We start from the raw sequence: 25,885 nt of genomic DNA on the forward strand, positions 1-25,885 counted from the left end.
GCAAAGTAATGTTTTTTGTTTTGTTTTGTTTTGTTTTTGAGATGCGGTCTTGCTCTGTCGCCCAGGCTGGAGTGCAATGGCATGGTCTCGGTTCACTGCAAACTCCAGCTCCCAGGTTCAAGTGATTCTCCCACCTCAGCCTCCCAAGTAGGTGGGACTACAGGCGCCCGCCACCACGCCCAGCTAATTTTTTGTATTTTTAGCAGAGATGGGGAGTAATGCTCTTTTAAGCACTGAGACTGATAAAAACCATCTATTGGTAAATCTGATATTGATATTTATCCCTACATTCTTCCTGGCCCAGACGATTATGCATGGTGGGCAGGGAAGAACCACATCCAAGGTCTTCAACTGCTAGTCTTCTATTCACTCATTCACTCAACAAATCAGGAGTACAATCTTGACATCTAAAAGCATAATCCCACAAAATTTATAAGACAAGAGAATAAAGATATTGAAGAATAAAAAGATAAACTCAGTTTAATCATAATACTAAGTAACAGTTCCATTCACCCAAATTCACCCAAAGAAATATCCTTTTTCTTAAAACTTCGAATTTGTAATGTGCTCACCTTTGTTATAGCTGTTTCTACTTTGGGGGCCCAGCAGTTTGAAATATCTCTTACTAAACACATATGAGGTTCTCTGGAGTTTAAAGCCTGAAAACATATTTTTTTAAAGGGGGAGATGAGAGGAAAGAAAAAAAAAGACAGTGTCAAACAAAGCAAATGGAAACAAGAACAAAATGAAAGATAAATGACTACTTGTGCGTTTTTATAAAATATTAAAAAGTATAGAAGGCTTCCATACTCAATTGTTAACCATGATCACCACTCAGACTGATGGCAGTTAAGACAAAGGGTGGGTACCAAGGTTTACTTTCCTCAGCCATGAATTGCTTGAATTTTTCACATTTATTGTTTTTAAAGGTCAACAGAATTTTGAAATGTAACAGGTTTTAAAGAAAACATATCAGTTCATCATCCTTTTAAGAAATAGTCTGTGCTCAAAATAGTAAATGGTTCTACTCTTAACTCTCCTATTGTCCTTTCCATAAGCAAGTCAGAGATAGCACTGATGATTAACAAAATGCATCTGTATGTTCTGACATATTAAATAGGATTGGGGGAGTCAGATGCAGCAAACCAATAAAGATTTAAAGTAATACATAATTCTATATGCCCATGTAATTAATCAATATCGGGAAAGACACAAAACAAATAGTCAACAATGGCTGCAACCAGAGAGGGATGGAATTCACATACAGAAAGGAGCCATGTTTACAGCTTAACACTTTTCTCCCTTTTTTTTTTTTTTTTTAAATTAAACCATATGTATGTATGCTTGTGTGGGCATATAATATTCCACTCATAGTCTTGCTAAGGACCATACTAAGTAAAAGTATTTTAAATGCAAGCTTAAGTAGTAACGTACTGTACATGCTTATGATAACTCACAAGTCTTCACAGAAATGTCTGTAGTAAACAATGTTAAATCATTGCACTGCCCATTACATTTCCACTTAAAAAATGAGTGTTAACACTAAGAGACCCTATTATTAAGATGTATATCTTCGTAACTAGGCAAAATTCAACATAAGTCATACCTGTACTACCCAACTAGTAAGACACTAGGAACATGTGGCACTGAGCACTTGAAATGTGGCTAGTCCAAACTGAGATATGCCAGAAGTGCAAAATACACACCAGATTTTTAAAACATAGTACCAAGGGAGAGGGCTGATACAAATAACTCAAACAATGGATTATATTGACCAGGTGTTAAAATATGTTGGATATAGAGCTCTCAAAATTAAACCATTCCATGAAGAAACCCTTTAATTAAAAAAGAATATATTATTTATCTTAAAGACCAATGTTGTTATTTTTAAAATCACTCTCTTCCATGGACATAGGGATGCTATATTGCTTTACTCCAGAGTAGCAGCTACGTACCACTCGCTCAATAGTAGGCTGAAACCAACTGCCATATACAAGCAACAATGACATTTTGTCTGAGCAAAAACCAGCAGCTAGAATAGGGATGGGTTTTGGTGTTGATTTCTTGCCTTTCCCAGGTGTTGCTATCTGAATTGTGCAGTTTGAAGTCAAAGGCTTTTTGCAGTACCTGGAAATGGAGGGGGAAATGAGATTAGAGAATCTGAAAAAACGTCTCACACTAACTCTCTGGAACTGACATCAAGTCATGAAATGTGACCCTCCTCTAGCCTCTATACTGCCATCAGGAATCACCTGGGTCTCTGGAACATGAGTGCTCCTTTCAAGATCTCACCTACCTCTACCCATGCTCAAAACCTCACCACCAAAATCAGCCTGGAGACCTACTTCCCCCTCTCTCTCATTTTCTCAGGCCCCACCAAGAACCCCAAACTGCCAAACATTTTCTCGCCACCCTGTACTTCAGGTTCTGTATGGTTCTGTCCATGCCCTGTTCCAGTCAGTCCCATCTCCAGTTTCTCCCAACCCCCAAAAGCCTCTGGAATGTAGTTCCAGCAGCAAAATTATGTCCTCAATGGCTTCTCTAGGGGTTCTCTTCACATTCTTCCTCTACCATGGCTTGTCCCTGCAGCACTCCCAACTTGTAGCTGTTTTCTCTCCCAGTGAGAGAAAACAGCTACAGTGTGCCAGTGGCCTTGGACATGATGCAAGTGAGTTCCTTGTTCTTCACTAACACTTTAAAACAAAAGTCTATCCCTTTTTTGTCCCTAAAATCTTTTCAATTCTTGTCACCAGATACCAGCTACCGCTCCCTCTTGCCATCATCCAATGATCTCTGCCGCCATCCACATTTCTTAAAGATTTCAATGGCTTGAGGTCATTACTTCTAATATTACTCTAAATGAATTCCTTTCTTAGTGGTTTCCACACCCAGTGTCCAGGTTGACGGACACTTCTGACACTCAGATCTGTCAACTCCTTTCTCAAACGAACATGCTCCTCACTATTTCAGCCACAAATTCCTCACACCCTACATATTTTATTACCACTTATTCTCCACAAGTGTACATCCTGCATAATATTCCAGGTGTAAGCATCTCATGATCCCTATTTTTCCAACTTACTCCTCCTATCATCCTGACTCCACAAGTATCTCTAGACCCAGGATTTGGGATCTCTGCTTTAGCCTTTCGCCCTCTATAGTCTATTCTCAACGAACGACTGTCTTAAAACTTAGGTCAAAGCTCATCGAATCCTCTGCTTGTAATCTTTCACTGGCTTGCCACTGCCCAGGGAATCCTCACTGTGGCCAGCCACCAAAGGCCCCACTTCTTCTGAGTCTCAATTATACATTCCAGGTACACACATCCTTCTATAAATAAAAGCTTCAAGAGTTACACACTAAAAGGTTAACAGTCACTGAGAGGAACAGAACTCAATGGAGGGAGACTCAGGTTTTAAAATCAAGTGTTTGGGCATCCTGGGTGTTTTGAAATGAGTATACACTTTTTTCATAATCTGTTTATATTTAAATAAATTCCTATACTGGTATTTTAAAAGAAGGGTGCCAACTGACAAGAGGTTAAAACCATTTTAAAGCTTAACAAACTGTGTGCAAAACTGAGTCTCAGACCATGTTTACCGTATAATGACAAGGTTTGGCAAGTTTTCTGAAAAGGGCAAAATAATAAAAATTTCAGGTTCTCCAGACCCCAAATGGTCTCCATTGAATGTGTCCTGCAAGCCAGTTTGCTCACTCCTGGTCTATGATTGCTACACAACCTAACAACAATCCTCCCCTCTGTCCATGAAAACAACAGCACTGGCAAGGGGAAGTAAAGCACGCTCAAAGATCAAGAAAACATCATCAAGGCACACAAGTGAATCTCTCCAACTGAGCCACTTTCTTCTGAAATGTATCATTAGAATTATCCAACATTTACTAAGGATGCATCATAAAAAGCCACTCTCCTCATCACAAATATATAAATTTGACACCCAGCTTTAACTGGCAATGTATATAGTCATGTGGACAAAGAAAATTGTTTTCAAAATAATCTAGCTGAATAGTAATATGATGCAAAGAATAACCTGGTGGGAGTATGACCAAGTAACAAGTCAGGGAAAGAAACAAATTTCTTACTTGGAAAATTTCTTACTTACCCATTTAATATGTGTTCAAAAAGATGGACTTGACCATCTCTGCAAACAACAGCCAACTTGACAGGCTGAAAGAAAAATGTAACCAGCGTATTATAATGGATAACATACTCCAGTCCCCAATCTAACTTATGAAAACTCAGCTCTCCTTCCCACCCCATTACGTAACCAGAAAAAAATAAAATAAAATAAAAACAGCAAGAATCCATTTAAAAATAATTACCTCTGTCAAAATAACCACTAGTGGTGGTGGTGTCAAGATTCTAGATAAATATTTAAGCCAAGAAGGTAACAATCAAGGAGAATGGGCCCTCGAAGTTAGATGAACAAAGTTACCACCAAGTGCAAAGGCTGACAACGTGGAGCTGACATGCCCTCATGCCGGGAATACAGAAAAAGCCATTTTGCATGTATGGCTAGGAAGGGATGTTGTAAGCCCTCATCACCTCTCTTCCTCCATCCCGTCAATGTAAGTGGCCTAAGCTGTCTGGAGACGCCCCTATCCACCTAGAAAGGGGTGTTATAAGCCCTCACTGCCTCTCTCCCTCCGTCCACTACCAGTGAGTGGCCAAGGCTCCCTGCATGCTTCCACCTAACAGACTCTTGCTATCAGCCTCTCTAAAGCTCATTTTTCAAAATTCTGGAACTTTCTTAAGGAAAGCTTAAATGAAAGTACTTTCAAAACACTGCTATCCCTACTCTAGTTACAAAGGTAATGAGAGAATTCAGGGAGTAGCCAATATATTGAGAGAAAATGAAATATATAAAACATTTTAAGACTAACTGCACAACTGTAATATATCAGTTAAAAACTAGAAAAAAGAGACTAACTTCCATTGTGAAAACAACTTTGACAATGTTTAAAATTCTTTACTGGTGTATTTAAAAATAAGAAATTTCAGAAAGGAGACATTTTATTAGAGAAAATTTCAGTCTTTCTGAGGTTTAGTGCTACATGGCAGTTGTCAGGGAAGGCCAGACACGGTGGCTCAGGCCTGTAATCCCAGCACGTTGGGAGGCCAAGGCGGGAAGATAGCTAGAGCCTAGAAGTTCAAGACCAGACTAGGAAATACAGTGAAACCCCATTTGCACAAAAAATACAATAAAAATTAGCAGGGTATGGTGGGCACACGCCTGTAGTCCCAGCATGAGACTGGGGTGGGATCACTTGAGCCCGGGGAGGTCAAGGCTACAGTAAGCCTTGATGGCACCACTGCACTCCAGCCTGGGCAACAGGGTGAAACCCCATCTCGAAAAAAAAAAAGAAAAACAAAGTTTAGGGGAAGAGATCATTTCCCCGTCACCAAATTTTCTAGTTCTCCGTTCTGCAACTTCAACTGACAGGCATCCAAATCTAATCTCCAACTGTCTATAGAGAGGCTGGCAATTTTTGAAGATAAAATAAGCAGATTATTCTGCAATACCATAATCAGTTTTGTTTCGGAATGTTAATTCTAACTTATTGCTGTTAACTACAATCTTATATGAAGTGCCGGAACTAGATCTTGGCTTCCTGATCCATCACTCCTAGTTTAATATGTTAAAATATTATTTAAAAGGCTGGGCACAGAGGCTTACACCTGTAAACCCGGCACTTTGGGAGGCCGAGGCAGGCCGATCACAAGGTCAAGAGATCAAGACCATCCTGGCCAACATGGTGAAACCCCGGTCTCTACTAAAAATACAAAAATTAGCTGGACATGGTGGCATGCGCCTGTAGTCCCAGCTACTCAGGAGGCTGAGGCAGGAGAACCACTTGAACCCGGGAGGCAGAGGTTACAGTGGGCTGAGATTGTGCCACTGCACTCCAGCCTGGCGACAAAGCAAGACTCCATCTCAAAAACAAAGCAAAACAAACAAAAAAAAACAGTTGTGCTCCCTCTTTTATTATTGATCATTTTAAATATAATGCCAACAGTATTCCAAGATAAACTCTGAATCAAACCTAAAATTAAATCTAAAAGTAGCAACAGAATTCACTCAGAAAAAGAGAAAGAAAAAACTCAGTCTTGCCCAGGCGCAATGGCTTACGCCTATAATCCCAGCACTTTGGGAGGCCAATGCGGGCAGAACACCTGAGGTCAGGAGTTCGAGACCAGCCTGGCCAACATGGTGAAACCCCATCTCTGCTAAAAATACAAAGATTAGCTGGGTGTGATGGTGTGTGCCTGTAGTACCAGCTACCCAGGAGGCTGAGGCAGGAGAATTGCTCGAACCTGGGAGGCACAGGTTGCCGTGAGCTGAGATCGCACCACTGCATTCCAGCCTGACCGACAGAGGGAGACTCTGTCTCAAAAACAAAAAAACAAACCAAAAACACCCCTCAGTCTATTCTCTACATAGACTCCAAGGAAAGTGATTTTTCTTCCATAAATTACTTGTATTTAGACTTAAAGAACCTACCTCTAAAAATCACACACACACAAATAAAGGTTTAAAACTTTTGGCCAGGCAGGGTGGCTTATGCCTGTAATCCTAGCACTTTGGGAGGCCAGGTGGGCAGATCACTTGAGGTCAGGAGTTAAGACCAGTCTGCCAAACATGGCAAAACCCCATCTCTACTAGAAAAATACAAAAATTAGCCAGGCGTGGTGGTATGCACCTATAGTCCCAGCTACTTGGGATACTGAGGCAGAAGGATCACTTGAACCTGAGAAGCAGAGGCTGCAGTGAGCTGAGATCATACCAGTACACTCCAGCCTGGGTGACAGAGCAAGATTTTGTCTAAAAAAAATTACAGGCTTATACCTGTAATTCCAGCACTTTGGGGGGCCGAGACAGGCAGATCACTCAAGGCCAGGAATTCGAAACCAGCCTGGCCAACATGGCAAAACCCTGTCTCTACTAAAGTACACAAATTAGCCAGGCGTGGTAGTGCAGGCTGTAATTTCAGCTACTAGGGAGGCTGAGGCAAGAGAACTGCTTGAACCCGGGGGCGGAGATTGCAGTGAGCCAAGACCATGCCACTGCACTCCAGCCTGGGCGACAAAGAGAGACTCTGTCTCAAAAAAAAAAAAAAAAAGTTATAGGGGAAAATACCAAAATGTTTCTCATGAGTTCCCTATGATCAGAACGTCCAATCATCAGAATAGTGAGTGCACTGATCACACTGAATATGCACAAGTGTGTCCAACAACTTTATAATAACATTAAATCATTATTGTAATTAAGTGTAGGATTCCTACTAGTTTTCTTTTTTTTTTGAGATGGAGTCTTGCTCTGTTGCCCAGGTTGGAGTGCAGGGGTGCGATCTCGGCTCACTGCAAACGCCGCCTCCCAGGTTCACAGCATTCTCCTGCCTCAGCCTCCCAAGTAGCTGGGACTACAGGCATCTGCCACCACGTCCGGCTAATTTTTTGTATTTTTAGTAGAGACGGGGTTTCACCGTGTTAGCCAGGAAGGTCTCAATCGCCTGACCTCATGATTCGCCCACCTCGGCCTCCCAAAGTGCTGAGATTACAGGTGTGAGCTACTGCGCCTGGCCCCTACTAGTTTTCTTAAAGACAAAAATCTTTATAGGGAATCACTGATGTGATCATCAATGGCCCCCACTTCATATTAGAAAGCCAAGTTTATTAGCAACAGAAGCTGTATATATTCATTTATTTACTTATTTACTGAGACGGGGTCTCACTGTCACCTAGGCTGGAATGCAGTGGCAGGATCACAGCTCACTACAGCTTCAACCTCCCAGGCTCAAGCAATCTTCCCACCACAGCCTCCCAAGTATCTGGGACCACCGGTGCATGCCACCATGCCCAGGTAATTTTTTTATTTTTTGTAGAGACAGGGTCTCGCTATGTTGCCCAGGCTGGTCATGAACTCCTGGGCTCAAGTTATCCACCACACCCAGCCAGAAACAACATTAAACCAAATTTTTTTTAGTTTTAAACCAATGCTTTTTCCCCAAAACACTTTTTCAAAGTATTAAAACATGATGAAAAATGTCTAAATCATCTCTAAATCCTAGAGGTTAATGCAAAATATGCATTTCAAAACTAAACTGAGTTAAAAGTGAAATATCCTTAACTTGCATTAAAAACATGAGATTCTGTGCAAATCAAAATCCTGCAAAGCTTTAGTCAAACAGAAACATCAAGTACTTGAGTGACAACAGGTTTAATCCTTTAATCATCGAATCCCTAATTTTTACATGAAAAATTCTTTTTTTATAGGCAGCAAACAAGAGGACATCATTCTTATAAAATATATACATATATAGGCTGGGTGCAGTGGCTCACACCTGTAATCCCAGCTCTTTGGGAGGCTGAGGCGGTTGGATCACCTGAGATAGGGAGTTCAAGACCAGCCTGACCAACATGGAGAAACCCCATCTCTACTAAAAAATACAAAATTAGCCGGGCATGGTGGCGCATGCCTGTAATCCCAGCTACTCGGGAGGCTGAGGCAGGAGAATCGCTTGAACCCGGGAGGTAGAGGTCGTGGTAAGCCATTGCACTCCAGCCTAGGCAACAAGAGCGAAACTCCATCTCAAAAAAATGTTTTAAAAAAGAGATTATTTATATGTATATATACATAAATACACACACACACACACACACACACACACACCCCTTAGTTAGGATCTATCACCAACAATTTCATCTGATTAAAGAATAGTATATACATACTCCTAGCAACAAAATCCATCTCAACAACTTTTCTTAATTCACATAACGAGTTCCTGAATTTACTACCGTCCTGTACAAAATTTTCCCTTCCCCCATAAGAGATTATCACAGTGATTTAAGTTCCTTTGAACAGTCTAAATTTTGTTAGTTTGTTGTTACTCCCTCAGGTCCTCTCTCTTTTTCAAGTCATTAAATCATCAAAACCTTGACTGTAAAAATAACATCTGTGAAACCCAAAAACAAATTCTCAAAAATCGAGCCATTTACCTCTTCTTTGTTTTCTGACAAAGTTAAGTCAATATAGACAGGTTCATCGGTAACTGTAAATGACATCACTGCACTCTTTTCTTTGTTTTCTGATCGGACCTGCCTAGATAACAAAACCAGCAATTAGATCGCAAGACAGATTTAATTTTTTTTTTCTAAAAAGGCAAACACCTAAGGGGGCAGGGAGATCGGCACATGAGATTCCCAATAGCTTTGTCATCTTTTGAAAACTGGTAAAGTGACTAAAGATCAAAACAAGGGAAACATCCATGTCACTACCATATAACATGGTTGCTTGAGAAAAGAGAAAGCAATAATGCATTTGTAGCAGATTTAAACAAGAGTAACATTCTGTTCTTTTCTATTGATCTGTTTGTCTACCTTGATACTAACACCACACTATCATGATTAATGCCACTTGATAACAGGTCTTGAAATCAATCTTAGTCCTCCAATGTTTTTCTTCTTTTTCAAAATGATTTTGCCTATTGTCATTTGTATTTCCATTTGAATTTTAGAATCAGTTTGTCAATTTCTCAAACAAAAAAGCCTGCTAAGATTTTGAATGGGTCTGCACTGAATCTGTAGGTCAATTTGGGGAGATTTAACATGATAATGGTATTGAGTAAAGAGCACAGAAACAGACCTATATATATACACGTATACAATTGATTGTCACTATTCATGGATTCCTTATTTGCAAACTCATCTTTTGCAAAATTTTATTTGTAACCTCAAAATCACTGTGACAATTTTATGCTCCTTCAGTCATGTAGACTAGTGAAAAATCGGAGTTGCCTAACACATTCAACGTCTTCAGCTAAGGTAGCTACCTTCTGCCTTCCCATTGCCGTTTTCATACTATCAACAAGTAGTTCAGCTAGTACCATGTTTTTTGCATTTCTGTGCTTTCTTGGAGATTTCACTATTTAAAATGGCCCCCAAGCATACTTCTGAAGTGTTCTATGGTGTTCCTAAGCACAAGAAGGCTGTGATGTGCCTTACAGTGAAAATATGTGTTACATAAGCTTCACTCAGACATGAGTTGTAGTGCTCTGAATTCCAAGTTAATCAATCAAAAACATATGCATTAAATATCTTTAAATAGAAACAAACATAAAACAAGGTTTTATATATTAATGACAAAAATGTTACAAGTTGGCTATCTTTACAATATAAATAATATAAACAAAAAATAAATAGATGACAAAAATGTTATAACTGGAGGCTCACGGGAACCTAATCTATTTCCCAAAGGAGTAATGTTATTGCCTAAATCAGTGTTCATGGGGACTTTATAGGACTTAACAACTATAAATGAGAACTGATATAGGGATAAGAGTGTGGGTGCAGGGATGTGTGGGTGTGTGTAGATGTTCGGGGTTACAGGGGGAGGGGTATAAGCAAAACCAAGTCAGCAGAGATAATCTTTTCAACAAATGATACTGGGATCCCTGGATATCCATAACGCAAAAACATGACTCTTAACATCATGAGCCATTAGAGAAAGCCAATTTAACAGCACAAAATACCACTACCCACCTATTAGAATGGCTAAAAGTAAATGCTATACCAAGTGTTGATGAGGATGTGAAGGAATTCCCATTTTCATACACTGCTGGTAAAAATGCAAAATGATACAACCATTTTGAAAAAAAATCTGGTGATGTCTTGAAAAGTTAAATGTACACCTATCATATGATCCAGCCACTGCACTCCTAGGTATTTACCCAAAAGAAATGAAATCACATGTCCATATAAAGACTTGTACACAAAAAATGTCCATAGCAACTTTATTTGTAATGGCCCAAAACCTGTCAACAAGTCTGGAAACTGAGAGGTTACAAGAAGACATGAAGACACGCATTCAACATCTTGTTTGTGGTGAGAGTTTCACAATGTATATGTATGTTACAATTCATCAGTTTGTACATTCTGGTATGTACAGTTCATTACATGTCAACTATACTTCAATATAGCTGTTTTTAAAATTTAGGTACACATTTTTAAAAATAATATATAACAAACATGATTTACAAACATGACTCAAACCAGCTTCTTTGGAGTCCAGAAGAAAATTAAGAGTTGATTTGATGAATTCTAAATGTTTTCATGCAAAAATTCTGAGTAAGATGCACTCTAACATGAAGTCATTCATGAATGTTCAAAATCTCTGCCATCAGACCACTATACACAGTATCTTAACTAATCAATAGAAGATAGTACTGGGGTTGATCTTTTAATCTTCGCTCAGCAAGAAGCCTTTGCATGTTATGTCCTCACAGAAATGTGTCTTTCAAAGGAAATTATCAGGGAACTTTAGGCCTGCTCTACCTATCCCCACGCAAATTTACAGAGCTCGTTGGGCAGCTTTTCAATATGGTTTTTAATATTTTTCTTTTGTGTGTATGGTTAATTTTAAGTTTATTTCCTTTATACCAAGATACTATTCAGGTTCTTAAGATTAACATAAAGCAACTTTTATTTTATATTATGAAATTTTGTAGCTGAAGACTCCTACGTATGAGGCAGCCTAAGTGGTAAAACATTTGAGATTGTGCAACTCAGTAATGCCAGGGAATGCTGGTAGTAGATTTTAATTTTTTAGTACCACTAATTTCTTATGTAATTGTCAGACCCTCTAAAACTAAAAGAATTTATCTCCATTGGCTCTTCTCAAAAATCAAACACGAAACAGAAAACCAAATCTGTTTAATTATAAGAGTCATAATTAGGAATTATGGCTTTGCTGGTGGTTTTGAAGGTAAACAGAGGCCCACATTTTGACTTATGACCCCCACACAACTACCTTTTTAAGGAATACATATTGGATGAGTCCCACTTCTAATGAGTATTATCTTGTATAAATTCATAGTAATTCTACATGGTGAAGAGCATGCTCAATTAATTATTACTAAGATGAGAAAAGTAGAGATCTAAAAAGATCTCTAATCTCTACTTATTTTGTCTATGAACAGCAGGATGGTTTTTTTTCAAGCCAACTTCACCATCAGATGCTGTAATAAAATCCAGGAAATTTCTAAAAAATTTTTTTGATGACTTTGTATCACCGATTTTTTTTTTTTTTTTTTTTGAGACCGAGTCTCTTTCTGTCACTAGAGTGCAGTGGCGCGATCTCGGCTCACTGCAACCTCTACCTCCTGAGTTAAGCAATTCTCCTGCCTCAGCCTTCCGAGTAGCTGGGACTACAGGTGCGTGCCACCACGCCCAGCTAATTTTTGTATTTTTAGTACAGAGAGGGTTTCGCCATGTTGGCCAGGATGGTCTTGATCTCTTGACCTCGTGATCTGCCCGCCTCGTCCTCCCAATGTGCTGGGATGACAGGCGTGAGCCATGGCGCCCGGCCCGATTTTAACTTTTAAAAGTGGTTTCAAAGGGAACTAGTTAATAGCAGCTACTGCAAAAAGGGGTTACTGGAAATTCTCAGACAGCCAAGGAATTTGTATGCCCTCCATAAACAGACATTACTGCATTAACCCAGTGGTGCCACATATTTCAAAATTAAAGGTCTTTCTAAATTTTTAAAAAGTTATTTCTAAATTGCCCAACCACAAAACTATTCAGTCCACTGTATCACTAAACAAGCACAGGAGGCTTTATTACATAATGCACTTAATTTTTTTCTCAGAAAGATCTGTTTTGTAGACAGGCTCAATTCTTTATTATGACTCAATGTAAATCCAGTATTAGATACAACAAAGTCCCACAGTCATAATTTACATTAACTACATAAGCTCTGACAGATTCTTTCAATGCTACCTCCCAAATCCAAAAGAACTACATACCAGACATTAAGCAACCGGTCATGTACTGCTCCAGATAAGAAATAAAGACCTGTAATTCCATCAAAGGGCTGGCTCTCGTTAGGAGGTCTGATGGTAGTGAACATCAGTGACGAAACTGGCGTTGCATGTCCTGTGAAATGCTAGAGAAAGTTAAATCCCAGTTAGGAGAGCAGATTCAAAGCAGGGACAAAAATTATTAGTATATATGTATCATAAACAAACCATATGTGATACATATCTGAAAGGAGAGCTTCACAATGAAGTAACTATTAAATTCAATTCTAAGCAAATAAGGTTATTTGTGCTACAATACTCCCACTTCTTAAAAAAATGCATCTGAAAATACTGAAAATTTAGATGTTCCTTCTAACTCCCATGACCCTACCACTCTGCACCTTTATTTCTTACATTCTTGAATTAAAGATTCACTTAATTCTATCCATTTTAAAAGGCGTACACTTAGGTGCTCAGACACAGCCAAGGAATTGTAGGTCCTCATTTTACTCTCAGTGAGTCGAAACCACAATATTAAGGCATCATCACAGCACCAAATGTTCAGTAAGCCCTGAGTGAAAGCTTTTTCCTCCTCCAAAAATGTAATACTAAATCTCCGCAGTCAAATACAGTAAGTAGACTAAATGCTGAATGTAGGCTAGAAATCAAAATTACCATAATCATCACATAGTAAAAATTTTTTTATTAAGAAAATCTTTTTTGAGCTAGGCATGGTGGCAAGTGCCTATATTCCCAGCTGCTCAGGAGGCTGAGGTGGGATGATCGCTTGAGCCTGGGAGGTCAAGGCTGCAGTGAGCTGTGATGGCGTTACTGCACTCCAGCCTGGGCGACAGAGAGAGATCCTGTCTCAAAATCTATTTTGTTTTTTATAAGGTAACTTTTTCTTTTTTGTGGATACACAGTTGGTATATATATTTAAATTTCTTTCAAAATCTTGTTTCTTGAATATTGGTTCTATTCATTTTTCCAATACATTTGAAGTAGACATGTGTAGTCTTTTTAACATCAACAAATCAGATTAGGAGGCTAACTTTTGTCCACTAAACTATTTGATGTACCTGACAATGAAGAATTTGTATTCTTAAAATAATATTTTATGGCTCAAACTTCTGCCTTTCTCCATGTTTACTGTAATTTTTATGCTTACAAATAATTTGATTCACTCACTCTGTAGACTTCTTTGGTCTCCAAAACCCATAGTTTGATTGTTCGACCAGCTGAAAGCAACATCTTTCCATCTGGGCTGATACATAGGGAACTGACACTGCTATTGTCGCCTTTCCATTTGCTATATTGTGAAGAGAAACAAAAGCATCTCAATACATAAGAGGAAACTTTACTCAGAGCAGAAAATAACAAAAAAACAAACTGAGCAATCATTAAAAATATCACCTCAGGTCCTATGACAATTACATTCCCTAAAAGCTTGTGTCAGGTAACTAACCCTGGATATACCACTGTGATAAAACCTCACTGATTGGGTTCCTTAACACGGCACAATCTCCCTTTGTCAGGCATGCGATAAAGATTCTCAACATATCAGAAAATGGGTGAGTGAGAGTGACAAGAATGTAAAATGGGTAGTTATACACTCTGTGACCCAGGAGATGAACTTTGTGAATGCCCAGGAAAGTTCCATACTGGCTAGACCTCCCCAAGCCCATCCTAACCCTATCTCAACTCTCGCTTTCTCTGGAAGGCTGGCCTTTAATTAATTCCCTTAATAACACAAATGATTTCTCAAAAGCTGCAACCCAAAAAGGTTATTTCTATCCCAAATTCACACGAATACACCCCAGTCTGACAGGTAAAAATTAATTAGATACAAATGATTCCTTTTCATTACCTCAAATATGATTAGAAGCTCAAGTCTTTGCTGTTTGTTACTCATATTAATGCTGTCATAGGCAACAGGGAACTTGGCTATTCACTTATACAATCAAGAAGTAACAGCAGGGGCTGGGCATGGCGGCTCATGCCTGTAATCCCAGCACTTTGGGAGATCAAGGTGGGCAGATGGCCTGAGTCCAGGAGTTCGAGACCTCCAGCCTGGACAATATAGCGAGACCCTGACTCTACAAAAACTACAAAAATTAGCCAGGCATGCTGTAGTAGTCCCAGCTACCCAGGAAGCTGAGATGGTAGGATCGCTTGAGCCCAGGAGGCAGAGACTGCAATGAGCCGAGATCACAACACTCCAGCCTGGGTGACAGACCAAGACTCTGTCTCCAAGAAAAAACAAGGAAGTAACAGTAGGAACCTTAATAACAAAAGAGGTTATTAAGTGGAAGAAAATGTATGGTTCTGCCAGTCAATACTGGAGTAAGTCAAATTAGTCATTGGAAAAACAAAATTAGATACCTACATTATGCCACACATGCAAAAAAAATTAATTTATTAAATTTAAAAGTATTTAAACAGGGTATGAAAATGTTTTTATAATCCTAGGGTTAGGAAAGGTCTTCCACAACAATTATAAACCAGAAATTATAAAGAAAAAAAGGCCTGATTTAATTACATAAAAACTTCTGTTCCACAAATAAGACATAAAATTAAAACGTAATTTTATGTGACCAGACACAGTGGCTCACATCTGTAAACCCAGCACTTTGGGAGCCGAAGGCAGGTGTATTACCTGAGGCCAGGAGTTCAAGACCAGCCTGGACAACATGGTGAAACCCTGTCTCTACTAAAAATACAAAAATTAGACATGGCTGGTGGCAAACACTTGCAATCCCAGGTACTCAGGAGGCTGAGACAGGAGGATCGCTTGAACCCCGGAGGCAGAGTTTACAGTGAGCTGAGATACCACCGCTGCACTCCACCTGGGTGACGGAGTGAGACCTTGTCTCAAAAATAATAATAATAATAATAATAATAATATATATGTAAAAAGCTAGAAAAAAGTATCAAAAATATATATTACAAAGGAGTAACATAATACACAAATAGCTTCTTCATATCAATAAGAAAAAGAACTCAAAATAAAAATAGACAAAGGATATAAACAGGCAAACAGGCAACTCATAGGAAAAATACAAATTGTTGATAAACACAAAACATTCAACCTCACTGATAATCAAAGAAATGCAGCTATAATGTACGAGAGAACTCTTCCTTTACCTTTATCAGCTTCTAAAATTTTTGCCAATTTATCATCGATTCCTACAGCTTCAATTCTCATTTACATTCAATATTCAACATATATTCACTATGTTGATACATACATAAGACACAATCGCCATCCTGCCTAGAGGAGGCTGATAAGCTTCCTGAAACTTCCCCACTCAGTATTGAAAATGCTAGTTAGGCTAATAATACCTTCTGTCTATCCTCCCCACACCCCAATCCCTCAGGAGCTTTGCAACTCAAAGCATAAATCAGCATCATCTGGGAACTTGTGAGAATTATGCCTTCTCAAGCTCTAACCTAGATACACCTACTAAATCAGATCTGTATGCACAAGTAAGATGTATGTACATTTAAGGCTTAAGAAGCACTAGATGAAAAAATTCCTCTCTGGGAAATGTAACTGGTTCCAGTGGAATGACCTACACATATTGATATTTGAAGCCTTCCCAATCACTCTATAAATGAAGCGCAACAATTGAAAAGTCACACACTCATAACTAAGCCTTCCAATCAGTATTTTTCCCCCCAAACAGGGTCTCACTCTGTTGCCCAGGCAGAGTGCAGTAGCAAGGTTAACAGCTCACTACAGCCTTGATCTCCTGAGCTCAAGCGACCCTCCTGCCCGAGCCTCTTAGGTGGTTGGGACTACAGGTACACACCACCACGCCTGGCTAAATTTTTTTCATTTTTGTAGAGAGGGGGTTCTCACTATGTTGCCCAGGACGGTCTCGAAACTCCTAAGCTCAAGCAATCCTTCCACCTCAGCCTTCCAAAGTCCTGAGATTTTAGGCATAAGCCACCACACCCAGCCACCAATCAGTTTTTTAATGCTTTATTTCCAAATAGCAACAGGCAGCCCAGGATCTCCAGTGATTTGAAAGATGCCTTAAACATAAAAGAGGCCAAATCAAACAAATCAAAACACACCCACAATAGAGAGGATGTAAGGAACAAAAGAAAATAATTCATGGTCAGGCATGGTAGCTCACACCTGTAATCTCAGCACTTTGGGAGGCCAAGGCAGGTGGATCACCTGAGGTCAGGAGTTCAAGACCAGCCTGACCAACATGCTGAAACCTCGTCTCTACTAAAAATAAAAAATGAGCCAGGCATGGTGGCAGGTGCCTATAATCCCAGCTACTCGGGAGGCTGAGGCAGAATAATCACTTGAATCCGGGAGGCAGAGGTTGCAGTGAGCTGAGATCGCGCCATTGCACTCCAGCCTGGGCAACAAGAGCGAAACTCCATCTAAAGAAAAAAAAAAAAGAGAGAAAGGAAAACCTGAGGATAATCATCATTCAGCAGAACTTACAAGACAAAGAAGTCTTCCAAGAAATGAATAAAACTGACTGAGTGATGTGTCTAGAAACAACTGAGAAGATTTATACCACTAAATAGAAAATGACCTAGTAACTAATAAAATGAAATTAAACCAAAGCAATTATAAACCCCAAGAAAAGCAAAATTTTGTACAAAAAATATTAAACATAGGAAAGTCTAAGGCTCAGCTGTAACAATATTTAACTAGTCCATAACGTAAACAAATACTGCTTATCAAACACTATGATACGACAATATTGAAAGAATTGAGAGGGGGAAAAGAAGGTAAGAGCTAAATCCTCATCTTCTACAACAGAAAATCAATACATAGCGTCTAGAACAGAAAACAAAATCAAGTAACAGCAGCATAAGAATGCTAAGGATGAAGCTGGAAACATAATGAAATTATGAGACAACACAGTTTAGTGTATGAGAGGTCAGGCTCTTGTTTAACCTACTTCAAAACAGCAAAGTGGGGCTAGAGTCCACCTTACAGGCTTATGATTACGTACAATAAAGCACACAATGTGTTGAACGGCTCCTTGAACATTACTAGTCCCTATGTGAAGGACCTATCTTTGTGACCTCTCATCCAGAATACAGTAACACAGGCCCTATCCCAGACCTACTGGATCAGAATCTCTGCAGGCATTTCTAACAGGTTACTAACATAGAAATTACTACGTCTGCTACAAGTAAATGAAAATGAAGCACAAATACTCACTGAGCCATCAGGGAGATGATTTACTCACCTGCATCTCCAATCCCAAACCCCCACTTAAATTCTAAGCCTCTATCACCACCCTGTCTGCTGGGTCTTATCTTTCACAAAGTGTTATTTCAAAGCCAACTTGTCTAAAAACCCCAAAACCATTTATCTCTTCTAACCATAATTTCTATCCTCTACCATGCATTACCCCCCAGTACGTCCTCCCTCTAAACTGGTTTACTTGCCTAGTTAGCAAAGTTGAAAACTAAACTCAGTATCCCTCCTCCACATCAACTCAATGATTGCGATCATTCCCATTTTAACTTCCCACACTTACCATCCTATAACCGGATTACAGTAACAATCTATCCGCCTTCTCTGACTTTAACTAGCTCCTTTCCCTAAATTGTACACATTGCTGACAGATTACTTTTTCCTAAAGCATTACTCTGAATACTATCCCACAGACACTGACCAGCAGTGGCTTTTTTTTTTTTTTTTTTTTTTTTTGAGATGGAGTCTCGCTGTGTCGCCCAGGCTGGAGTGCAGTGGCGCGATCTCGGCTCACTGCAACCTCCGCCTCCCGGGTTCACGCCATTCTCCTGCCTCAGGCTCCTGAGTAGCTGGGACTGCAGATGCCCGCCACCATGCCCAGCTAATTTTGTCTTTTTAGTAGAGACGGGGTTTCACCGTGTTAGCCAGGATGGTCTTGATTTCCTGACCTCGTGATCTGCCCGCCTCGGTCCCCCAAAGTGCTGGGATCACAGGCGTGAGCCACCAAGCCCACCCTTTTTTTTTTTTGAGACAGCGTCTTGCTCTGTTACCCAGGCTGGAGTGCAGTGGCACAATCATGGTTCACTACAGACTCAACCTCCCAGGCTCAAGCAATCCTCCCACCTCAGACTCCATCGTATCTGGGGTCACAGGCCATGTATACCGCCACACCCAACTGGTTTGTTGTTGTTTTTTTTTTTGTAAAGAGGTGGTTCTATGTTGTTCAGTCTTGTCTCAAGAAATCCTCCCACCTTGGCCTCCCAAAGTGCTGGGATTACAGGTGTGAGCCACTGCACTCGGCCAGTGGCTCTCTCTTGCATACCAGACAGAATCTAAAACCCCAACTATACCAGAACTCAAAAGAGCAGGATCTTCTCTGGCAGCTGCAGGACCATGGGCATCATTTTCCTCATGAGGGTCCTCAACTACACAGTAGGTGGAACTGTATTCAACAGCCCACATTTACTAAGCATCTCCTACGCAGCCAACCTCAGGATCAGGTGGTTGAACTATAATCAATTGTCTATGACCTTTATCTACGACACAAAGCCAGGCTCTTAGGATACTTTCACCCATACCATCTACCATCCATTATCCCCTAGTATGTCCCTCCTCTGAATTACTTTGCTCTGTGCCAAGTCAATCTTTTACATTCCTGTCTCCCTGCATTTGCTCTTGCCATCTCCCCAACTTCCGTTCTCCACCCTTGAAAGGATTATCCCATCCTCCTCTATCTAAATCTTACCTATCCTAGAAGGTTCAACTGAAATCCCTTCTCCTCCTCCAGGCCTTCCCATCACTACTGTACTCATCTGACAAACAGTCACATGCTACCTTGTGACATCTCTCATACAGTTGCTTCACTTTTGTACCATTTTTAGCTTTTACGTATTGTATGTATTTTAGTATTTTATGTATTAAAATCTTGCATGCTCGATTTGATTAAAGGTTCTTTGAAAATGGAACCTATAACCTTATTAATGTCTGCATTCCCCTTAAGTCCAGCATTTATCCACCTCTACTGCATCTCCTGATACCATGAATGTTACTCACCACTTTACTTTGCATGCCTGTACGTTCCATTCCACAATATGCTTATCATCTGAACAACTATATAAACAGCCACTGTCTTGATGCCACTGTATGCAGTTGACTCTGTTGTCATGTCCACCACTCTGTAGATTAAAAACAAAAATTTAAGGCTGGTCTCAAACTCCTGGGCTCAAGTGATCCTCCTTCCTCACCCTCCCAAGATGCTGGGATTACAGGCATAAGCCAGTGCTCCTGGCCCATACGTGGATATTTTAGATCGGTAGAACTAGATAGAGCCAATCGTGTATTTTTTTAAAAGGTTCCACTGGTGATCTGAGGCCACTCACTGGCAGAGGATGTGAAAGGCAAATAGAGGCAACCATGTTAGAGATGCAGTTAATAATCTGTAGAGGTAGGAGTCAACTCTTTTTTTTTTTTTTTTTTGAGACGGAGTCTCGCTCTGTCCCCCAGGCTGGAGTGCAGTGGCGCCATCTCCACTCACTGCAAGCTCTGCCTCCCAGGTTCACGCCATTCTCCTGCCTCAGCCTCCTGAGTAGCTGGGACTACAGGCGCCCGCCACCGCACCCTGCTAATTTTTTGTATTTTTAGTAGAGACGGGGTTTCACCATGGTCTCGATCTCCTGACCTTATGATCCGCCTGCCTCGGCCTCCCAAAGTGCTGGGATTACAGGCGTGAGCCACTGCGCCCGGCTCTTTTTTTTTAACTGACAAATAAAAATGAAGATATTTATGGTATACAAAAAAAAAAAATTCAAGAAGAAAATAAAACTTGTCTTATATGTTATGATAATATGAACCCTAGAGTCATTACCAAATAATTAACTAAAATGTTAGGCCTTAACTAAAAGCTTTAACCTTTATCCATTTTAGTTTTCCAATATCAAAAATGAGATAAACAGTTCAGGTGTGGTGGGGCTCACCCTTATAATCCCAGCACTTTGGGAGGCTGAAGCAGGTGGATCACCTGAGGTCAGGAGTTCAAGACCAGCCTGACCAACATGGTGAAACTCCCGTCTCTACTAAAAAAAAAAAAAAAATTAGCTGGGTGTGGTAGCGCATGCCTGTAATCCCAGCTACCTGAGAGGCTGAGGCAGGAGAATCACTTGAACCCGGGAGGCAGAGGTTGCAGTGAGCCAAGATCGCGCCATTGCCTCCAGCCTGGGTGACAACAGCGAAACTCCATATCCAAAAAAAAAAAAAAGAGATACACAGCTAGAACTCCAAAATGTTAACTTTCCTTCTCCTCTGTTTAAAAATAAATAAACTGGCCGGGCGTGGTGGCTCAAGCCTGTAATCCCAGCACTTTGGGAGGCGGGCAGATCATGAGGTCAGGAGATCGAGACCATCCTGGCTAACACGGTGAAACCCCATCTCTACTAAAAAATACAAAAAACTAGCCGGGCGAGGTGGTGGGCGCCTGTAGTCCCAGCTACTCGGGAGGCTGAGGCAGGAGAATGGCGTGAACCCGGGAGGCGGAGCTTGCAGTGAGCTGAGATCTGGCCACTGCACTCCAGCCTGGGTGACAGAGCCAGACTCCGTCTCAAAAAAAATAATAATAATAAAATAAATATATAAATAAACTACTTTCACACCCCAAGTCCACATTTAAGGTAAAAATCAAGTGTACTCAAAAATATTCTTTAAAAATCTCCTATAAAAAAAAGTACCGAAGCTATGTCTCAAAACAAAAGTCACTGTTACTTCCAGTAAACACTAAATGCTTACTTGTACTATGGGGCCGTAGCATAGAAACAATACTTACACATTTACAGCACAGCAAGATGCCCACTCACTAAGAGGCACGTAGGAATAGAAACTAACTGAGAAGAGCTCATTCATGTTTCTCATCTCACAAACATTCCAGGACTAACTCGCTTAGCAGAATGAGGTACTATATCACCCACACTGCAAGCATTTCATTCTTTCTACCTAAAGTCACATTTATCCATTATCCATTACCCCCTAGTATGCCTCTCCTCTAAATTAGTTTACTCTGTGCCAAGTCAATCTTTTACATTCCGGTCTCCCTGCATTCGCTCTTGCCATCTCCCCAACTTCCTTTCCCCTTGAAAGGATTCTCCACCCTTCTCTATCCAAATCTTACCTATCCCAGAAGGTCCAAATGAAAACCCTTCTCCTCCAGGCCTTCCCAAGACTGCTGTAACTCATCTGACAAATAGTCACATGCTACCTTGTGACATCTCTCCTACAGTTACTTTACTTTTATACCATTTTTAGCTTTATGTATTAAAATCTTGCAGGAATAAAGTAAATACATATACAATGAAACATCACTATGTACATAGCTAAGAATAAAAGTGATTACTCAAAATTACTAAAGCTACTTCCAAATAACATTGTTACCACTTCAAAAGAAAAACATTTTAAAATGTTACATTCACTTACTTTCCTTCCTATCAGCTGTGTACTCAAAGAACTAATTCTTATACACACGCAAATAACTAAAAGACATGAACAGATACGTTCCATAGAAAGAATTCAGTTAGAAAATATACCAAAGTATTCAACCTTGTTAGTAATCAAAGAAATACAAACCAAAACAAAGTGGCATTTTTAGTCTGTTCCTGTAGCAATGTGTTTAGCCTTATGATGCCCATGCTGGTGAGGTTACATAATACTACTGCCAGCGGCAGGGTCAACTAGCATACCCTTTTGGAAAGCAATTTAGCAATGTGTTCACTCACTTGTTCACTTACTCATTCAACAAATATTTACTAAATACCACTTACAAGCCGGACACTTTCAATATATTATTACATCTAAGTCTTCATAAAATCATGCAAGGTAGGTTGTTAATACCCACTTAAGGAATGGGTATTAAGTGGAATGAGAAGTTAAATTATTCACACATGAACACACAACGAGTAGGATTCAACCTCAGGACAGGCTAGCTCCAAAGCCTGGTCCCTTTCCACTTTACCATACCATCCCAGCACCCCTCACCCTGACCCTCTTGACTCCTTTTTGATAAATTCATCCCTGTCAAAGATGTATTTACAATCTTGTAAGGTACTGAAATGATATAAAAAGGAGTTCTAGAGAGGCTCATGCCTGTAACCCCAGCACTTTGGGAGGCCAAGGCAGGCAGATCACATGAGGCCAGGAGTTCGAGACCAGCACGGCCAACATGACAAAACCCCATCTCTACTAAAAACACAAAAATTAGCCGGCAGTGGTGGTACACGTCTGTAATCCCACCTACTCAGGAGGCTGAGGCATGAAAATCGCTTGAACCCAGGAGGCAGAAGTTGCAGTGAGCTGAGATCGCACCACTGTACTCTAGCCTGGGCGACAGAGTGAGACTCTGTCTTTAAAAAATAAGTCTTCTAAGCTCCAGCAGCCACAGCAGCTGAGCGGCTACCACACTGCACAAGATGCTAGGTACCTGCTGACCACAAAAAACCTATCAAATTAAAGGACAGCCTCCTACCTATAGTAGATGTACGAGCTCACCTGAGGACCACACTCAACTTGGAGTGGGGAAGAATATAGGGAAGGATGCCTTCTTGAGATGGATCTCTGAATGCTTTACAATTCATTTATAGTTGAGTATTATTTTTGTAATATTCAATAAAAAAACAATACATTCCTAAATGCAAACTTAAAATCAGATTAAAATGTTCATCTACCAAATTATCTGTTTCTTTGTTGTCATGGTTGCTGTTTTAATGGGCTATTCAGCATGAATAATGATACTGCTGAGATAAAGTACTTATCTCCTATCACTGATATTGAGCATAAATTAGTAAAAATTATTCCAGAAAGTATTTTTATACTACATATATAGCATCCCTTTGGCTCACTAATTTTCGGTTAGTAATTCTGTGAATCCATGTAAGAAAAAAAAAATTCATTGTTTTACAACAATTTAAAAATTTGGAAACCCCTAAATGGTCAACAAGTTAAGTAACATAATGGACTATTCCACTTAATGGGATTTTAGGCTGGCATTAAAAATCTCTACAACCAGTTCTTGACAAATATAAAAGATAGTTATGTTGTAACCTAATGAAAAAAATCAGGATACAAACTATATGAACAGATGGCCAACCATATTTTTTTTAATGTATGTATAAAGCAAAGAAATACACAAATTATTAAGAAGATCTCTCAGTGAGAGACTTAGGTATAAATTTTTTTCCTTTTCAACTTTATGTAGTTAAAAATTTTCTATAGATAAATGTTACTTAAAACAAAAAACTTAAAACACTCCTATATACAGAAGTCCAGCGAACAAAAACACACTGCAATAGATATTATCTGAACCAACTAGGCCAGTTCAGTTACTGTCTTCCAATGCCAAACCCGCCCTTTATATTCTGCTGTGATGCTGGGACTCAGCAAACCTGATTTCTGATTTCCCAGCTGGATCCATAGGCTCTGCCAATAGGAACTGCTAGAGGGAGACAAGGATGGAGACAAAAGGGACTTGTCCTTCCTGTCTCTTTATTTGCATCACCCCAACAGTGGTAATGCCCAACAGCAGCAGCTGAACCCAATATGCAATTTTTCCAACCCTAGGAGAACCAGTCTCATCACCTCCGTCAGAGACACTAGCACCAGGCACCTGGAGCCTCCTTCTCAGTTTGAGGTCTGGATCCCATGCCCGTGGGGCCACTCCTCAAGAGACAGCAACAGCAGCACAACACCTGCCCCTAAAAGATCTCAGTGTCAGCAGTAACTCCAACTGCCTCCTTTATTCCCCTAGGTCAAGAGTTGGGGAGCTGCTTCCCACAGTTGCTATCTATGATTCCTTAGAGTTCCTGTAACCCTTCCTTATTTTAAACCTAGTCAAGAAGTCTTCATCCTCTGACCCATAATTAAGGACTGCTGTTAACTATTACAGCTTTTATCAAATATTACTATTCAGCTACTTAAACTGTCCCCACAGCACAGATCCATCACATACCTTGAAGTGTTTTTTAATAATCTCTAGTAATCAGCTTCCCTGTCACATCACTTTTAAATAAAATATATACACACTTACTATTAATTTACTGTGTAATTCTCCTTTTACTGTGCTGTATAATAAAATGCTACCAACTGCTGTGCCAAGAGCCAATAAGTCAGTCTGGTTACTCGTTCCTACAGCTTCTGATTTCCTTTTTTTCCTCTGGGGACTTTCCTGGAAAACAAGAAAAACAATGTTTTTATTTAGTATTTCAAACACTAAAACATCATTAATGAACAAATACAAATGCCCACCAGCCAACAAAAGACATTTTAAAAAGCAGGAAGAGAGAAGCTATTGGGTGATTTACTTCTCACTACTTTAAAAAGAAATCCCTCCAATGGGAAGAGAAATTCATAATTCTCTGTCCCCCGTCTCCCACCCCTACGGAAAAAAGACAGCAAATAGGAAAACCTGGTGTGTTCTTGGTACTCTCCTAACAGGTCCAAGAAGCCTCAATGGTGCTTCCACGTCTCAGAAACAGACCACCCCTCCTGACAGGTCCAATCCAAGCGAAGCCTTCACTCCCCAACCAAAGAGATTCATACCCAAAACTCTCTGAATCTGTAAGTCCATACCTCAGCAGCCAACTCTCCTTTTCCCCTCCTAATTTTTCCACAAATTCTAGCTTAGTTGTCGAGAAAAGGGACTCAAAAGTTTTTACCTTTATAAACATGCATTAACTTCAATTTGAGTCAACAAATAGCTTTAACTAGCAGGGCAGCTCAGAGCACACACAAAAGAGGTTGCCCCAGTGACTGGTCAAGGGCTGGCTCGGTGATTCAATGACTTCAGAGACATAAGTCTCACTCAAGTGGCAAATGCCACAAGACTTCTTTTATTTCAAAAGTGATGCTAACAGCTCATGCCTACCCAACAAAAAGACAATGACTCTAACTTAAAAGCACTACATCAGTTTATAATGCTGAATATTTATTATGATTTCAGAAGTTCTCTTCCGTGTTTTTTTAAATTACAGCTCACCAGCCTATATGTTTTTAGCATAAAGTTCTGAGAAATCCATTCTTTCACTGTAAAACAAGCCAATGCCATAGAAAAGAGAATATCTTCTTCTTAATAGTGTAGGA

At 40.0% G+C, this 25,885-nt stretch overlaps 1 protein-coding gene and 1 non-coding gene across 3 annotated transcripts in view; both read right to left on the reverse strand.

The window, feature by feature from the left end:
* WDR43 (WD repeat domain 43) overlaps nt 1-25,885 on the reverse strand; it is a 259,278-nt gene that overhangs the window by 23,469 nt on the left and 209,924 nt on the right. For both annotated transcript variants that reach the window (XM_077959804.1, XM_015112006.3), the window contains 8 exons: nt 24,834-24,971; nt 19,826-19,947; nt 14,005-14,125; nt 12,823-12,962; nt 9,017-9,119; nt 4,122-4,186; nt 1,956-2,127; nt 573-659 (listed from right to left, as the gene is read on the reverse strand). In XM_077959804.1, coding sequence (XP_077815930.1) covers nt 573-659; nt 1,956-2,127; nt 4,122-4,186; nt 9,017-9,119; nt 12,823-12,962; nt 14,005-14,125; nt 19,826-19,947; nt 24,834-24,971 — 948 coding nt within the window. The remainder of the gene's footprint in view (nt 1-572; nt 660-1,955; nt 2,128-4,121; nt 4,187-9,016; nt 9,120-12,822; nt 12,963-14,004; nt 14,126-19,825; nt 19,948-24,833; nt 24,972-25,885) is intronic.
* On the reverse strand, nt 13,286-13,370 carry LOC114672018 (small nucleolar RNA SNORD53/SNORD92). Its single transcript, XR_003722219.1, has one exon. It is a non-coding gene; the product is annotated as a small nucleolar RNA SNORD53/SNORD92 (small nucleolar RNA).

This window comes from Macaca mulatta, chromosome 13, assembly GCF_049350105.2.
Source record: "Macaca mulatta isolate MMU2019108-1 chromosome 13, T2T-MMU8v2.0, whole genome shotgun sequence".
Classification (NCBI taxonomy): domain Eukaryota; kingdom Metazoa; phylum Chordata; class Mammalia; order Primates; family Cercopithecidae; genus Macaca; species Macaca mulatta.